The sequence below is a fragment of the Lissotriton vulgaris genome, chromosome 5 (genome assembly GCF_964263255.1).
Source record: "Lissotriton vulgaris chromosome 5, aLisVul1.2, whole genome shotgun sequence".
Taxonomy (NCBI): domain Eukaryota; kingdom Metazoa; phylum Chordata; class Amphibia; order Caudata; family Salamandridae; genus Lissotriton; species Lissotriton vulgaris.
Window position 1 is genome coordinate 1,463,542,288 of NC_141693.1, and position 18,805 is coordinate 1,463,561,092.

At 45.3% G+C, this 18,805-nt stretch overlaps 1 protein-coding gene across 1 annotated transcript in view; it reads left to right on the forward strand.

Annotated features, from left to right (window-relative positions):
• EIF2D (eukaryotic translation initiation factor 2D) overlaps positions 1 to 18,805 on the forward strand; it is a 163,010-nt gene that overhangs the window by 45,692 nt on the left and 98,513 nt on the right. Inside the window, exons 4-6 of the mRNA XM_086923411.1 lie at positions 1,813 to 1,903; positions 5,220 to 5,327; positions 8,867 to 9,153. Of these exons, the coding sequence (XP_086779537.1) occupies positions 1,813 to 1,903; positions 5,220 to 5,327; positions 8,867 to 9,153 (486 nt within the window). The remainder of the gene's footprint in view (positions 1 to 1,812; positions 1,904 to 5,219; positions 5,328 to 8,866; positions 9,154 to 18,805) is intronic.

Genomic DNA, 18,805 nt, shown 5'->3' on the forward strand with positions numbered 1-18,805 from the left:
TTCAAGGTTCCAGCATTCCTCAACAAGCGCATCTGCTTTCAAAAACCGTATGTACCATTCATATGGACTCCTACTTGCACACATCCCCTGCATATAGAAAACCAGACCTGGCAGTCGAACCTTCTCCTACTTTGCCCCAATAGCGTGGAATGACCTGCCTCTTCCTCACCTCTTGAATTCTACAAGAAGCTGAAGACCTGACCTTTCGAGTGGTCGCACTAGGCTGTAGGTGTGGCAAGACTCTCACCTCCTCAGCGCCAAGATACCCCTCTTGGGTGATAGGGTGCTCTACAACTCTGCATAAAATAACATAAGATAACATAACAGAATCCCCTATCTGCTTAACATGACACCAGTGCAATCCCCTAAGTTAATGAGAAACATTGTACTTATGAGCCCAATGCCTTACTCTTGGGGTTGCTTCTTCTTTTTGAATTTACCACCTCCTTGTGCCCTCATATTGAAGGTTATACCTCTCTTGCTCTGGCAGTAGCTCCCTCTATCTGCAGGTTGTTTTCCCTCCGGGGGGCTCATAGCCCTGTCCGTGGGATGGATCCCTTTCTCTGAAGTTCGATCTTGCTGTTTTAGGGTCAGTCCCTCCTGGTGTGGCTTTTTACTCTTTCGTCAGAGTTTGCCCTTGCTCGATCTGAGAGTGTCTCTCTTCCTCTCTTTAAGAGGCAGCCTGTCACTCTGTAGGTCATTCACTCACTGTATCTTTATTCTCTCTATGTCTCCCTCTCTGTTTTATTATGCTGTCTGTCTGTTGGATGCTTCCTTTCCTTATTGGCTGCACCCTGTCTCTATGGTTCATTTCCAAATCTCTGAGCACTGCTTCTTTTTGCTTGCCTTGGTGCAGGGGTTTGGGGTTGAGTAAAGGAATCTGCTACCCCGCTTTGGTGTAAGTTTAGTCAGAGAGTTTGAGAGTGGGCTGGTATCCTCCATGGTGGCCCTTGGAACCTCCAAGTGAGTAGTAAAGTGAGTGGGTGGTGAAATTGTATGGAATGGGGAGCAGAATCATGGTTCACATGTGCTCTCAGTGAGAGTGAGAGATGCAGTTTCTTCAAAGGTCTTGTGTTTTTTCGTGGTCCACTCTTACAATACGTTGGCTTCTGACTTTGAGCACCTTCCTGTTCCATAGGTTGCCCCTCCTCATGTGGGCACCACTGTCTTTCTCTATCTGTGTTATTCTCACTGTGGTGAAATTTGTATATGGGTTGTATCTATTTTCTGGGAAAGTCCTTCTTACTCTGAGTTAGTCGCACTCTGTTTCTCCCAGGAGAGTTGGTCTTACTCTCTCCAAGTGTCTGCTCCCTCACCCTGTGGTCCTCTTGTCACTCCTTTGTGGTAGTGGCTCTTTTTTTTATTTAGCTCCCTCTTTCTGGTGGTGGTTCAGTACTTGTAGTGGGTGCCCTTAACTGCAGGTGGCTGCCTCACGCTGGAGCTTCCCTCTCATTTACTGCTAGTGGCTCCCTCTCACTACTTGTGTCTCCCTTACACCGCTAAAAGCTTTTTGTCACTGCTGCTGACTCCCTCTCTCTGATGTGTTGTTCCCCTTCTCCAAGTCACCCCCACTTTAGGAATATCTTATTTCAATTGCTTAATCTAAATATGACTTGCTCCATCAGTACATGGGTTGCTCCTTTTTGAGTAGATTCCTCACTTTTGATCACTTTCTCTTTGGGGCAGACTTTGCATCATTCTGGCTAATCAAAAGATTCCAGTCCAGTTGTTTCTGACAAGCCTGCTTAGAAATGTTTTCTGAAACCCTTGCCAGTTGTTGGTTTTTCTATTATTTTTTTCTTTGCATTGCAGATTTGATGTTGCCAGGGGTCGTGGTACCACCATCCGGTCTCCCTCAGGTACTGCCGGAACATCTTTGTGCTGTTACCTTGGTCGGAAACAGGTACAGACATTGAGCACTGTTCTTTTCTCTGTGCACTTTTATTTCTCTTGGTTAACAAACTCTGCTGCAGAAAGGTCCGTTTGATTTGTGTTTATCTTTGTCACACACATCAGTAGTGAGGTCTTGTTTGGAGAATTGAATCCATTTAAGGAGGTCACAACCTAAGTGTGTTGTCCAGTTCTGGTGAGGACCTCGGGTGCATTCTATCTAGTTTTGAAGGCTAAACTGGAAGTGTTATCACATTAAGGAGTCCACCTCTGTATTGTCTCCAGTTCTGGATGATGCAATATTGTGTCCAATATTTGAAATCATACATGGAATATAGCGTCCAATTCTGGATGTCTCATATGGAGCATGGACATTTGTTCTAAAGACTAAAACATCGGACCACATCTGGAGCATTTAGTCTGGTTCTGAAAAGTGTTTTAGGAGTACTACGTCCTGTTTTTGTGGTCATATCTCCAGAAATTGAAACCTCTGGGGTGGTTGGAAAAGTCAGACACAAACAATCAAAGTGGTGCATACTTAAACCTCAAGGTTTAGAAGGAGAAGCTCAAGAATCTAAACATTCACCGTCGCTGAATTAGAGATATAGGGGATATTATGGAAAGGTTCAAATTCTTCCTGAAATTTCTTACTGCATGGATGGCTCTATTTATTGGCAGTAGAATAGCTCTATATGAGGGGCCACACTATAAATGGAAGGATGGTCCAAAATAGTTATTCACAATGGATACAGGATTGCTGATTTAGGACTAGAAAGATTTTTTTTTTTACAAAAATGACATTTAGCGTAAGGAACCGCTTAGCACTGCTGATGTAGAAAAAAGCACAAGTGAGCAGTAGTGCTGCAAAATTGGTGTAAGAGTTGTAGGGCATGTTGTGGTTGTGTGTCAAACGTATGTATAAAATTAGATTTCTATGCTAGTCTGAATCTACTGTTGTACTCCTTAGATTCCAGATTTGAATTCCTGGGCCATCACCACTGTACTAAATCCCCTCTTCATTTCACACAACAGAAAACAAACTACATTGCAGTCCCCCCATGCCTCCCCAGCATCCACTTCTAAGCGTCTGTATCAACCATTGGTGTTCATCTAAATTATGAAGTTCCACATGAGACAAAAGAATCGGGGATGCAAGGGCTCCTGGAGCTCTAATTGTTCCCAAAATCAAGTAACCATTTGTTGCTCAATACATAATTGCCATACCAGCAATGGTGTCCCTTCAGGCTGGTATTTTGGCACTAGTAATTCCTCTTAGTTATGTTTCCAGTAATCATTCAAAATCATACAGCTATTTTTCTCGTAATCCTGTTAAGCCAATTAATTTGCTAGTAATCGTGTTAAACTAAACGATTATTTTGCTAATTAACATGCCCTATTCAAATAGTTACAACAACACTAACGAGCACTTATTGAACCTTGCATAGGTGGGAAATCGATTCCCTATCTGCTTTTCTGCTTTCCTAAATAAATACAGAAAGCGAAGCTTTGAAAAATGTGGACAGCAAAACAGATTTGCTTTTACCCACTTTTTATTAAAAATCATTTTTATTGCCATTTTTGAACAAGTACAGTACAATAGCATCAATATCGATTAGAATATATTTTTCATCCATTTTGCATCTTGTCATGGAATAGAGTTACATCGAATTTTTTGCCCCCCTTATTAGTTCTGGAATTGGCAATGATGAAGGGGATAGATCGGTGAGGCAAGTTTTGTGTCCATGCAAGGTAATCTTTGAGCTGTACTGGGAGTTGGGCTTCGCTCTCATTGTCAGCCCTACGCTAAAGTCAGTGGTATGTGCCAGCTAATGATGTAAACTGGAACAAACTGGAGAATCCTAACTGGAATACACTGTGTCTCATATTACGCCACTTGGTGGGGGCCGTCTAATTACTACATTTTGTCTAGGTCTCAGGTTGTGCATGCGCAGGGTGGGGGGGGCCCTGGAATGCCGCGTGAAGGGTAACACGCGTATTGTCCATTCTCGCCTTTAGCCTTGGCTCATCGAGCGTCTATTCCATCTGAGGACTATCTTGAGTTGCCGCGGGGCACGCCTGTGCTACTGGGGTGCGGGTAGCCTGGGGCTCCTGTGCATCTGATGTTTCCTGCATGAAGGAGTGGAGTAGCATAGCCCATGGCATAGATATAGGAAGGCTTGCGGGTTCCCATGACCTCTTCTGATCGAAGTACCTCTTCCTCCGCTGCGCACCACTTTTTGATTGCCCCCACCCATGTCGCTAGCGGAGGACCCCCCGGCGCCTTCCAATGCATTGCTATGCACCGCTTGGCCAGAAGGAGCGCCATGGTCTCGAAGCGTATCTCAACTTTCATATTCTTGGGGCATTTGCTAGTGCCCAGTGCGCAGGTCTCCCATGTGTATATGTCCCGAAACCCCCTGACTGCAAGGAGGGTGTCATGGATTGTGGCCCAATAGATGCGGAGTGCTGGGCAGTCCCAAAACATGTGTGTAAAAGAGGTGCTGGGTTCTGGGCATCTGGGGCATGTAAAGGACCCATCTGGGTAATCTTGCTGAAGCTTCTCGGGGGTAAGGTATGCGCGGTGTTGAATATGCAATTGTATGCTTTTGAAGCGGTAGTTGCGGGACACTTTGTTAGGGAACTCAAGGGCACAAGCCCATTCTTTGTCATGGAGAGGTCTTTGGAGTTCAGTTTCCCATTTCTCCTGGAGGAGCACAAGGGTGGGTGAGTTAAGGGCCCATATCGCTTTGTATATCCAGGTGATCAGGTGTCGTCCCGGGCCCATCTGTAACAGTACGTGAATTATCGGGTGTGTGGGGGGATTCTGAATCAATCAAGTGCCACATTCTGCGACAGTCTTCAAGCAGTTGCCGATGCAAAAGGAATTGTCCTATAGGGAGGCTCATATCAGCCACCAATGTTGCAAATGTCTGCAGTTGTCGATTGAGATAGTGTGCCTACGTCTGTTAATGAGTGCTCTGTCTTGCATTTACCTACTTAAGGCATAATCATAGTATTGATCACTTTTCTTGTTATTTAAAACATAGTTTAACAAATAGGAAACCCATTTTAGGTAATACTTTTTCTATTTGATATCTTGCTTGGATAAAGTATTTACATTGTGTGTCGCAGCAGAATTTTAAATAAAATGTTTTACTCTCTCTAATTTAGAATTTTAAGGCTTTTTCATAGAGGTTAGTGTATTTCGCAGCTAACAACCTGTTCTTGTTACAGTGACCCATTTAAGCTGACTGCCTCCAGTTCACTTACTAGCTGACTTGTGGGAATACACATTGTTTTCCTGACATGCGGTTAATTTTATCCCACAGGGCTCCAGTAGCTGTTGGTTTTGCGACGATGTCTACGGCGGAGATGCTGGGTGCAGGCATGAGAGGAAAAGGTGTGACTATTCTACACACCTACTCTGATCAGCTGTGGTAAGTACTTACTGCACCGGTGCATGTTTCCAACTATTGCGACTCCTACTCTTTTCAGATTTACATCAGTAGCTAAGGTGATTGTACTGTATGGAAGTTCAGATGGTATGTTGACTTCACCTTGGCAGGTAAGAGCAGGATAGCCTCTGCTACTCTCTGGGTTAGAGTGGGTTGGAGCCATCACATCATTCCCTATGCTAATGTTCTCTGACGGCGCTCTTACATTTTAGTGTATGCTGACTACAGGTGTGAATAGCGTAGTGTCTCTGAGCAGTGCGAGAGTGTTAGGACACATGGACAGAGTGTAAGGAGCTTTGGTCATGTGGATAGTGTGTGTGAGCAGTGTGGGCTATAGACTGTTTATGTGAGTATTTCTCCATTCGAGGATTGTTAAGAATTTGGATTGACTTTACAGACGGTGGGGAGCTTGGGTTACGTGGCCATACAGTGCAAGTGTAATGGCACGTGGACGTGATGCGATGCAATACATGGTCGAACAATGTGAACAAGTGTATAATAAAGCAACAGATTGTGTGATCAGCCTGGAGCAGGTGGCAGATGAAGTGTGCATGTCATTTGGCTAGATGAGGGTGTGTAGAGGTTTGGTGGGATACATGGCCTAGCAGTGTCAGAAGCCATGATCAAATAGAGTGGCAGTTGAAAAAGCATGAGGCTCCTGGGCCTAATATGGGTAGCTCAAGGTTCATGGCCTGACAGTATGATGAGCCTTGGACACATGCAAAGCAATAATATGAAGAGTTTGGGGAATATGGAGAGACCTTTTGATGAGATGAGTGAGAGGCAAATGGGTAGACTGTGCATTGGTTTGATGAGATTTGGGCATGTGAACTGACAAGGTAATGTGTCTTTAATCTATTGAAGAACAGTATCAATAACTTGCACTGCCATGGACGATTTAAGCCTCAACCAAACTTGATCTGTCACCTTTCATGGCTATTAAAATCCAGGCACTTAGTGGCCATTCAACTCATGCTGTGTTCTTTGTGTACTAATCTGAAAGCTAGTGGGTTAAGGATCTGCTGCAATGATCATCCAGATCTTGTACAGCTTAAATCTCAATTGAATCATATTAAGCAAAACAAAATTTTGATAAGGGATCATTTACGATTAATATTATTGAGACTATAACTATATATTAATGCCTGACATCAGCAAGATATTCTATTTCATGCTAATATACGTATAAACACACTCCCATCCAAGTGTTTTACGTTGGGCTTTGTTTTATGGCATTTTCTGTTTTTATGTAAAGATGCTGGAGGCAATGTGTCTCACTCATCAATCTGTGAGGTTAGATTGGAGCTAAAACTATAATAACCTGCCACCTGGACACGTCTAGCAGGTGCCATGATTTATTGTCCTTTAAGATTATACCCTTACAACCAACTAATACAAATGTCACTCCCTATGCATAGTACAGTCCATAATATGTTTATGTAAACTAAAATGTGCCTCCATTAGCATTTTTCTGAAAGTGTTCACTACTTTGTTGCTGAGACAAGAACTCCTCATAAAATAAAATTTAATACTTAATGAAGTATTAAAGTGGCACATATTTTTTAGTTTTTAAGACCTTTTCAGTGTTTGTTTTTAATGACCTAAGAAAGTATCTGTAGAAGCGACTTTGTTTTCTGAGGGGGATTCATGGGATTCTCCCACTACCTAAGTGGCAGAGTCTACAACCTTCTGTGTACTTTATGGGGAGTCCCAGTGCTGCAACAGACACAGGGTCTGGTACTTTTTAGCAACCTACCAAGAATATCTCATTGAAAAGTAACTTAATGAGCAATGGGACACATGAGATGAGGAACGTTTCCCAGATATTCTAGGAGTGGAGTTAAAAATAGGAAAAGTTTCCCTCCAAGGCACCTATTTGAGTGCGTGCTGGGGAAAAAGGGGGCATTTTTGTTTTGTTCCTGTACGTACTGTAGATTTTTAGTGCAAACCGTCAGAAAGCTATTGTAACATTAAGCAGTTGTAAGATGTTAATGTTAAATAGTATTTTGACTTTAATGTGATTAGTGTGAACAAAGATCTTTTACCAAGGGAGGTTGAAAGCTGGTTCAACTGTCAGTGTTTCATTCAGATGTGGATATAGATGACCTTTCAGCATTATGCACTTTTTAGTGAGAAGTAGCTGCATTCATTTCACATTCCAACTTTCTTTTTACATATCAGGTTAAAGCCAGAGACAGTGTAGAAATTTAAATAATGTTCCGATTTAGGGGTTAGTGTTAAGTTTAAACTTGCTGGTACAATTATTGCTATTACCAAGTAGCGCAGGAATAGCGCATATTCTCCCATTACTATGGCATTGCAACATTTTTGGGTGAACACACAAAACCACTTAGGATAGCATTTCTAATACCTAGTCTTTTTGCCACCATGCCACCTCAGGTTAGACCCAGTTATATACAAATCAGTGCTGACCATGTTCCAATTGGAATAGTCCATGCCGAACGTCCAAGCCAGTCCTCTCGATGGATTGGAATGTTACCCTGGGTGATTGCCAGCAGTTAGACTTATGGCAAGGATTCCTGCCATCACCTGTATTTAATGTAACAACCTAAGTGGACAAGAGTGTGCCCAGATATGGGTCCCTTGTTCACTGCACAACTAGAACCAAGCTAACCTGACTATAGAGCCCCAATCAGGGTGAAGCATGTCTTGGGTTACTTGTGTTCTTGTTTAGGGAGTTTGGGCTGAACGGTTTCTATTGGATCAGGATCAAGATTGATTTGCATATGGCTGCTTCCAAACTGTGATCCCATATTAGTCTAAAGAACGATGGATTGGAATGCTACCCTGAGTGATTGTCAGTGGTTAGATTTATTGTAAACATTCTTCCCATCACCTTTTGTGTGTTTGAAGTACTTTTTGGTAGTCTGGGTAATGACTTTCCAAACATTTTCTTCGCCAACAGAAGTCTGGTCTTGTTTTGTTGAAGCGTGCAGGCAGCATGGTGAGTATGTCAGTGAGTAGTAGAGGTTTTGTGGCTGGTAAGCACAAGTGGCTATTATCGATTAAGTGCATGTGTGGTGAATGGTTGATAATATCAATTGTTATTTGATACCCTACTAGCCAGTATAGAATTGCTACTGGGCTGATTGTTTTTCTGTATGCATTATTTTTCTATAGTTTCTTGTTTAGCTTTTAGAACAAAGATGTAGCAAACTTAAAGTGAAATAGGTGAACAAACAAAAATCATTTTCCTGTGTAACAGCTAAAATATTACCAACTGATGTTTAGCCCATTAAAAGTATTATAAGAAACAAATACAGTTACGTAGCCATGTAAATAACAGGCGTTGTTAATACCCAATGTTGTGGCACTCATTTCTATCAAAAGAATGGAAGTCTCAGCAAATCCTGGTGTTATTTGGACCTTTGACCAGTAAGTTACTCTCTTTTTCCTGTAGCAGGACCAGAAACTCAGTGGGCTATATTAGTGGTAGTTTATCAATGTTATGAAATCTGCTGCATGTTACATTCTAATAGGATTTGGGTTTCTCTTCTAAGGATGTTTGGGGACAAGTCTTCTCCTCCCACCATCGCACCCTTAGAGGGAAATCCTGAGGAGGGAGATGGCAGTGAGGACGATGGCCAAGAGGATCATGCCAGCAACATGTCCCCAGACTCCTGCCTTGGTCCCAGCCTTGAAAACCTAAATCTTGGAGAGGAGGAGACTGCTTCAGCACCATCACAATATAATGATATGGTTAACACTGCATTTTCTGAGGATGTGGAGGTTGATGGAGAAGACACAGAAGGAACATTAGAAACAGAGGACCACCGGACGCCACAAGGTACTACCCTATGTGTGCAAAGGCCTGTATTTTACTCTTTGGTCAGTGCCTCACCAGGTCATTCTGAAATGTCCTAATTTGTGTTAATACAAGAGTCTGTCCACCTGTGAAGAATGATATGTTCAGGAAACTAGTTGGTGTCCAGTCTGGACAGCATACCTTATTGTAGAAGTAACATGCGGGAGAGTTAGCCCATGGTCTAAATTTTTGGCTGCATATTTAAAAATCTTTCCTCTGATCCATTAATATTAGAATGTCTAAAGTATATATTATGCCCTATATTTATCGTGCAACAGGAAATGACATGTAAGCAAACTATATAATAGAGCCAACTTTTCCCAAAGAGACTTCATTCACCAAGTACATCTTTGAGAAAAATGTGCTTTAAAGCTTTTTAAAGTTTTTTAAGTTATCCCAGATACATTGGCTAAAATGCCAAAGATCGTAGACACAGTTCTGGAGGTAGATCAAAAATGTAAGATATTCTTCTAGCAACTTTTATTCCTCTATAGCTAGAAATATATTTAGGAGCACCTCAAATTCAGTGCCTTAAAGAACCACTGGTTTACAGCAGACAAATATATACAACACCAGAAATGATTGATTATGTGTTATGTTATGCCAGGAGAAATTATGTCCATTCTTCTACTGTGCCAGTGAACATATTGATATCATTTCTATAGCAGACAAGAAAATGGAATCAAATTTGATGCACATGTTTTCACATGTACTGGAGGTGTGTAGCGAAGGGGGCTGGTGTCATATAGGCTATCTATCAGCGCTTTTGGTCTTGCTCTAGTAGGAAAAGTCCAGCCTTACCTGCCAGCCCATGTCCCATCTGAACAGGAACATAAGCAACCTCATATGGGTTTTGGCCTATTTGAGCCCCTTCAGTGTAGTATAGCTTGAGTCCTGTAGCAAAGTAAGCTAAGGACGCTCGGCATGGACTACACCCAAGAATGTGCTTACCCATCACACTTATGTTGTTGCACTGAGTAAAAAAACAAAGGTGATGAGTGAAATGTTAGCAAATGTTCCAGCTGCAGGCAATTGGATGGTACCGCGTGTTTCACCCACTGTGCCACCCCAGACAAAAACCATCTATATGTTAATGGTCTTTAACCCTGCTGCAATACAAATAGTCCATCACTAACTCCCAAAGCAGGTCTCTGCTAAATGGGAACACAGGTAGCTCCAGACTGGGTTTGGTTTACTTGGGCTTCATCCGCGAGATTCTGCATGAATCCTGTGGCACAGTGAGCACGAGACACGAAGCATGCGCATCCATTACAGTAATAGTAAATATGTTGACAGACAGATTACAGCCCCTTATGGCATGCTACCAACTAGCCATGCTAATACATACTGTACTGTCTGTCAGCTGTCATAGAGCAGTGCTTGAGTGAGGGACCACAGGCTTTCTCTTATCCACAGAATAGACAGAGTGTAATGGCCTCAATAGCTAGTGCGGAATATGAGGTGCACTCTTCCCTTCATGCAAGGCAGACCAACAAGCTTCCCTGAGCTGCGGATGCAGGGTAAGCAGAACCAGCGCCCTGAAACCGGAGACCCTAAACATTTTGGTGCAGCACAGGTAAAATATGCTTCCCTAAGCATAGGTGCAGAACAAGCATGCCATAGCCATAGATTTGATGTAGAGGAAGATTCCTTAAGCAAGCCTTAGATACATGGGCGGTATAGCAATCGTCCCTAAACCATAGGTCCAGGATTAGTAAAGCATGCTTCCCTGTACCAAGTTGAGGACAGAGTTGACAAATATACCTAAACCACTGATGCAGAACAATTAAGGAAGCTTCCCTAAACTACATAGTCTCTTTGAATGGCATATAGAAGGCAGATCAGGCAGAGCAAGCTTTGTTAAATCAAAGGTACAGGCCAGAAAGAGCAACCCTGCTAAACTGCATGTGCAACTTCTTTAAATCACTGTCATTTTTTCTTCTGATTCTCCTGGTTGTAGAAGGCACCTAACAGTGTCAAATGTAAGGCTGAATGTTTGCCTTAGTGGCTTAAGTTCAAGACACTAGCTCTGCTGTTGTGGACTATGACTCTAGATTAGGGTAGAAATGGGTACGCTGACAATGCCAAATACAAGGGAAGTGCTGTGAAGGTATCAAATACCACATAACACACATTATCATTTACAAGTTTCTATCCAGGGTTTTTATTTATTTCTGGTATTTATAAAGCGCGACACTCATCCCATGGGATATCACGGCGCTGTAAAACAAAGGAGACTGCTGAGGACTGTGCTGGGGGATTAGTTTTTGGGGAAAAGGTGAGTTTTTAGTTTTTGGCGGAACTGAAGGTAGTTTATGGTGAGTCTGAGGTCTACTGGTAACTCATTCCACCTTTTGGCTGCCAGGTATGAGAAGGCGCGTCCGCCTGTCCTTGCCTTGTGGATGCGCTTGGATTTGGCAAGAGCTGAGTGATTCGATCTTAGGTTCCTGTTGGGGACGTAGAATTCCCTTTTCCCTTGGAGGATCGTGGGGCCAGTTTTATGAAGAGCTCTATGCGCGTGGCAGAGTATTTTGAAAGTAGCCCTCTGGCGCATCGGAAGCCAGTGAAGTTTCATGAGGCAATCGGATGCTGAGTCTCGCTTGCCTTTATTACAGACCAGTTTAGCTGCCTGATTTTGTAGGACCTGTAGGCGGGAGAACAGTTGTTCGTTCATCCCTTCGAATAGGGCGTTGCCATAGTCTAGGCGGCTGACCAGTAGTGCTTGAGTGACTGTACGTCGACAGTCCAGGGGTATCCAGGGGAAGATTTTTGCCAGGAGTTTGAGTATTGCGAAGCCTTTGCCCCAGAGAGATCGTATGTGGTCCTTCATGGACAGGGCGTCGTCCATGATGATGCCTAGATTTCTGGCGTACTGTTTTGGGGTGGGGGCTGACCCCAGTGAGGGTGGCCACCATGTGGCGTCCCATGTAAGTTTAGCTCCTCCAAACAGTAGTATTTCCGATTTACCGGCGTTTAGTTTTAAGCAGTGGTTGCGCATCCAATGGGCCATTTCAGAGAGACAGCTGTGTAGCTTTTTCTTTGTTGTCTCCGACCCTTCATCCATTGTCACCATCAGCTGTGTGTCGTCGGCATAGGAACATATGCCGATGCCCCACTTTCTTCCAATGTCAGCCAGAGATGAAACATAGACATTGAAGAGAGTGGGGCTCAGCGAGGCCCCCTGTGGGACCCCACAGCCGATGGGATAGGGTTTTGAGTAGAACTGGCCCATGTGCACGGCCTGGGTACGATTGCTAAGGAATGATCTAATCCAGTTTAAAGCTGTAGATTGCACTCCTTTACTCAGGAGAGTGTTTAGTAGGCAATCGTGTGATACCGTGTCAAACGCTGCTGACAGGTCAAGCAGTATCAGAGCCACAGATCCCCCTTGATCTGTGATGCATCTGACACTGTCCGACACTGCCAGCAACGTTGCCTCGGTGCTATTGTTGGCCCTGAAGCCGGTCTGGGAGGGGTCCAGGAGTGAGTTGTTTTCCAGATACCGGGACAATTGTGTGTTGACCAGTTTCTCCAAGGCTTTGGAGAGGTAAGGGAGCTGAGAAATTGGCCTGTAGTTCTCCGGATTGGAGATATCGGATCCAGCTTTCTTCAGAAGGGGGGTCACGGATGCGTGTTTCCAGGCTTCCGGAAAGGACGCGGTGGTGAGTGATTGATTAAAAAGTTTGGTGATAAAAGGGCAGAGCGTTGGTGCAATTTTGGAAAACACAAAGTGGGGACAAGGGTCCGCGGGAGAGCCGGATTTAATTGTCTTCAATACCGCTATTACCTCGTTTTCAGAGAATGGTTGAAAACTAGTTAGACGCGGTGGGTTGCCTGCGTCTGGTTGGTCATTGCATTTGTCTGGTGTTGGAGAATGCTTGTCCGAATTGTCGGGCAGGGTAGGGGTGTTTGAGGGGGCGAAGGTAGAGTAAATTTTGTTGATTTTATCAGCAAAGAAGGTGCTGATGCGTTCACAGGCCTCGGTTGAGAGGGTGAGGGTTTGTGAGGTGCTGGATGGGTTACTGAGATCCTTCACTATTTTGAACAATTCTTTAGCGGAATTGTGGTTTTCCTGAATTCGTTGAGTGAAGTATGCTGTTTTTGCATCTCGGATGGCTAGGATATACTGTTTTCGTTTGGTGACATAGTTTGCTCTAGTTTCCGGGTCTTTTGTTTGTCTCCATCGATGTTCGTTTTTTTGGCATTCCTTTTTGAGGCTCTTGAGGAGAGGGGTATACCATTTTTCCGTAGTGGTTGTTTTTTTCCTTGATTCCCGCCTAGGGGCTAGTTTGTCTAGCGTTTGGCGGATTCCGTTGTCTAAAAGAGTGACATTGCTGCAGATGGAAGAGTCGTCCAGCAAAGTGACGTCTGTCTCAAGAAAGTGGTTTTGAAAATTAGCGTCATTGATTAGTCTCCAAGCTCTGTTGGTGATAAGGGGGGTGGATCTGGGCTTCAAGGGTTTACCAAGGAGTTTAAATGAGAAGGATAACATGGAGTGGTCGGACCAGGACAGGGAGAGGATTTCCTTTATGGTGGTTGATTCAAAATTAGTGAAAAGAAGATCCAGGGTATGCCCTGCTGAGTGCGTGGGGCCCTCAACCCACTGTTTGAGTTGTAGAATTTCCATGTCATATTACAACTGGGAAGATCCGGGGGCGTCTGTTTTTTCGTAATGGACGTTGAAGTCGCCGACGACCATGTAGCTTTTATGTTTCAAGCAGAATGGTAGCAGTTGGTTCAGTAGTTTGGCGCCTACGCTGGCTTGTTGTCCTGGGGGGTTGTAGACAACTGCACCGGCTAGTATGATGAGGCCCTCGAGGAGGATTTTGAATGGTAATATCTCATGTTCGGGGTAAACAGTTGTCGTTTCCGCGAGGCATGTTAGGTGATCTCTGAAGATCACAGCGACTCCACCTCCTTTTTTTTTGCCTTGTCTATTTTGTGTAATTTTTTTGTATTCAGGGGGAAGAGCATTAGCGAGATCTGGAGCGCTAGTGTCAGATAGCCAGGTTTCGGTGATAAAAACCAGGTCAGGGGTCCTGGATGTCAACATGTCCCAGATATCCAGGGCATGTTTAGGTAGGGATCTGGCATTAAGGTATAGGCATTTCAATTCCAGCTGATTTTTAGCGGAGATTGTGTGGTGGTCAGTTGGAGATTGGCCCATACTTGACCAGCGACAGGCGAGACAGGTGATAGGTCCATAGGATAGGCCGGGGCCAGTTTGTATACATAGGTGAGGTCTAACACCCGTAGTAGCTTTGTTGAGGGCTAGTAGTTTGCTGCGTGTATAACAGATGGGTATAGACATGGATGAGTTGGAGCTTGTAGGGGGTATAGCCCCTAGTCCCGGTCGGTCGCGGACGGGCGCAGACGGGCTTGCCTTAGGCGCGCCTTCGGCGCGCAAACGTCGCGCCCGCTGCGCGACCGAGGATTACACATAATTTATGTTGCTCAGGGGTTGTGGAACGAGGGGGCGTGGTCTGAAAGAGGCGTGGCCTCCGCTCGTGGCGGGAGGGCGCGAGGGGGAGAATGCGTGTAGCGTCAGCGCTGGCTCCGCTGCGTGCACGACTGTTCTGTCAGGTGAGTGAAATTAAAACACAATCAATCTGTGACAATAATTTCTTAAAATACAAGTAAACTGTGACACAAAATTTTTAAAAGAAGCTGCCTTACTCCCGGCTTTCCGCCTCAGGAGTCAACTCTCAGTTTTTGCTAGGTGCCCTGACATGGCGCCTTTTATACGCGGGTGTCTGGGGGCGTGGCCTGAAAGGGGCGTGGCCTCCGCTCGTGGCGGGAGGGCGCGAGGGGGAGATGCGTGTAGCGTCAGCGCTGGCTCCGCTGCATGCACGACTGTTCTGTCAGGTGAGTGAAATTAAAACACAATCAATCTGTGACAATAATTTCTTAAAATACAAGTAATCTGTGACACAAAATTTTTAAAAGAAGCTGCCTTACTCCCGGCTTTCCGCCTCAGGAGTCAACTCTCAGTTTTTGCTAGGTGCCCTGACACGGCGCCTTTTATACGCGGGTGTCTGGGGGCGTGGCCTGAAAGGGGCGTGGCCTCCGCTCGTGGCGGGAGGGCGCGAGGGGGAGAATGCGTGTAGCGTCAGCGCTGGCTCCGCTGCGTGCACGACTGTTCTGTCAGGTGAGTGAAATTAAAACACAATCAATCTGTGACAATAATTTCTTAAAATACAAGTAATCTGTGACACAAAATTTTTAAAAGAAGCTGCCTTACTCCCGGCTTTCCGCCTCAGGAGTCAACTCTCAGTTTTTGCTAGGTGCACTGACACGGCGCCTTTTATACGCGGGTGTCTGGGGGCGTGGCCTGAAAGGGGCGTGGCCTCCGCTCGTGGCGGGAGGGCGCGAGGGGGAGAATGCGTGTAGCGTCGGCGCTGGCTCCGCTGCGTGCACGACTGTTCCGTCAGGTGAGTGAAATTAAAACACAATCAATCTGTGACAATAATTTCTAAAAATACAAGTAATCTGTGACACAAAATTTTTAAAAGAAGCTGCCTTACTCCCGGCATTCCGCCTCAGGGGTCAACTCTCAGTTTTTGCTAGGTGCCCTGACACGGCGCCTTTTATACGCGGGTGTCTGGGGGCGTGGCCTGAAAGGGGCGTGGCCTCCGCTCGTGGCGAGGGGGAGAATGCGTGTAGCGTCAGCGCTGGCTCCGCTGCGTGCACGACTGTTCTGTCAGGTGAGTGAAATTAAAACACAATCAATCTGTGACAAGAATTTCTTAAAATACAAGTAATCTGTGACACAAAATTTTTAAAAGAAGCTGCCTTACTCCCGGCTTTCCGCCTCAGGAGTCAACTCTCAGTTCTACTTTTAAAATGTAATGTCTTTATTGTGCAAACTAACTGTTCTGTTGTTAATATAATTTTTTATGAAAATTAGCATTCTCAATCCCGTAGGATTCACTCAATATGATCTCACTTTTACCACAACAAAGCGTACAAAAAAAGCAAAAATAGCAACTACTGACTATGAGATGAATGAGGCCTATTTTAAGCTTTGCATAGCCTCACACACGCACTGGTCCACACTCTCTGTGAAGCATTCAGGTTCACGTCTTCTTAGATAGCCACTGAGTCAGCGTTATGCTGCAGGAATGCAAAGGAGCACAGAGTGATCCTTGGTGGCAGAGAGTGCCTATGAACAGACCACTGGCAAAATCAGTTTTTTTAAAGTCTCTAATAGGATGCTAAGATAGCAGCCATATTCCTCTAGAATCTACAATCCAGGCAGTTTTTTCATCATCATGACTTTTAATAATCAAGTTTAGAAACTGAGCCTTGCTTTTGAATCCCTACATACCCATTTCACTTAAATTTGCGATCCTGGTCAAATTGACATGTCTCACATAGCGTAACTGCCTACCTTTTAATACAGTTTGCAATGCATGCTTTATTTAAAATCATATAAAATAGTTTTTTGTGAGAAACAGATGAAAGAGTTGCTGGAAATGTGTTTCTCGTTAGTAAAATTAAATGGCTATTCAACATAGGTTTTCTGGAAGCATTCGTTTTTAATAGCAGTATAGTTCTGCACAAACAAATTAAATCCAAGGGCTTCACATATTGCACAGGATCACAAAGAGTGCAACGGGTGACCTGCTTCAGAGATATCTCCTAATTATCAGGGACCGCTAGGAGGCACACACACCAGAAAGAAATTGTTAGCTGTAGCCAGCCACTTGGCTTCTCATTCACTGGTCATGGGGCGTGAGTTGCATAGCTAGTCCTTGAGTATTGGCCTGGGACCAGATTCAGGAACGATTCGCACAGGCAACTGGTGACTTGCACATAGATTACCCTTGACCATGTAAGCAAGTATGTCAGGTCTGGACCTGTTTCAGGACATTGGATTTCAGCAACTTACCCCACTCAGGAGTAACACAATGTGTGTCCCAAACAGGTGCTCTCAAACATGTTTTGAGGAGGCAGTAAACTAACTGGGACTGATACAAGGCTAGATGGGCCCTTTCTACTCCCTGGGCCACTGCACCACTTATAGCTATGCCCCTGAGGAAGTATCAGCGATCTGCTCAGCCTCTAAAGAGGATCAAAACTAGAGGAAGCCTAATGACAAAGAGTCTTGGAGTCTATTACATCTCCTGCGTGTTACTGTGCATTCAAGTCCCTTGGTTAGGACTATGGTGCTGTTGGCTGCTGGCCGGCCCTTTTTTGGATTGTGATTTGTTTGTTTTTACTTTACTGAGCAGTGTTGGCCACGAGCTTAGGCCTTCTGTTGTTCTTATTGGCTGATTGGCAGTCTGTCTGTGGGTTCTCTGCAGGTCTTTTCTGCTTTTTCCTCTGCTGCAGGAAGTTTTTTCCTAAGAGGGTTCCCATGGTCTTGGGACGTAACATGCCGTATGTGGGGTTCTGCTAGCTATTATATAGCTCTGTCATGTGGAGGTGCGGTCGCCTTCGGGCCTCTGCTATCCGTGGCATCACGGTATGTTGCAGGTGCGTTCCTCTTGCTGAGGGTTTTGGAATGGCTCAAGCTGCGCCCGTGGCTGTCCTCCTCCGGGGTCATTGCATTGCTGGCCTGGTCTGGCCTGTTGTCTGTGGTCTTGTGTCATAGCTCTGCCTGCTTCCCCTTCCTTTGTTGTTTGGGCCATGTGTGCGGACTTCTCCCTTGGGGTGGGTCCGGGGCCTTCTTACTCTTCCTGGCCACTGTCTTCGGCTGGCATCTGGCTCATCCTGGGTGCTCCATTCGGCGTATTGTCCACAGCGGGCTGTGCCGGTGGTGCCGTCCTGCTATTCTTTTGTATCTCTATGCCTTATGGCACTTTGGCGGTACGGTCGTCCTTGCCTTGTCCGTTGCTTGGGTCGTGCCGCCTATCTTCCTATGGGCCCTGTCTTCAGTCCTCCCTCTCCTCCTGTGGTGGCGGTAGTTCTGGCGCTTTCTGAGTTTCTTGTGCCTCCTCGGGCGCTGTCTGTCCCTGCGGGGTGTTGAGCGGTTTCCCCTGGGCGACCTCTGGCTACCCGTCTGCTACACCTGCCTTATTGCCAAAGGCGCCGTTCTGTTTTGTTGATTGCCTTCACTCTAACTCTTTTCCTTGGAGTCTCTAGGTTGCTCTTCTTCCGAGGTGCTCCCCTTCATTTCCGGGGCCTTGGGCCTCCTGGTGGAGATTCTTGATACCTTGAATGGGTGTGGGGCGCTCTGGCCTCCTTTAGCCTTGCCCTTGTTTCTCCTACTGCTTGATGGCAGGCTGCCTCCTTCTTGTCTTCCCGCATTCCCTCTAGGGTAGGGGGTCTTCTGGATGCAGGGGTTCCCCTTACCTGTGAGACAGGGTTCTTTCCATGTCTGTTGGCCTCGTCCCCTGTGGAACTCTCTATTCTGTCCAGGCTGGTGGGGTCCTCTCGCAGACCCTCCTTTCCCTTGGGTATGGCTAGGGTACCTATTCTACGTTAAGGAATCTGCGGCTAGTAGTCTTTATCAGATGTACGAGTTACTTACCTTCTGTAACGATGTATCTGGTAGAGAAGATTCTAGCCGCAGATTCCTGCCGCAGATTCCTTCACGACCCACTCTTCCTCTCCGTTCTGCGAGGACCTTTGGCTTGGTCTTCTGCGCTCGCCTCCCTTTGGGTGGGTATGTCTTCGGTGAGTGCATTCT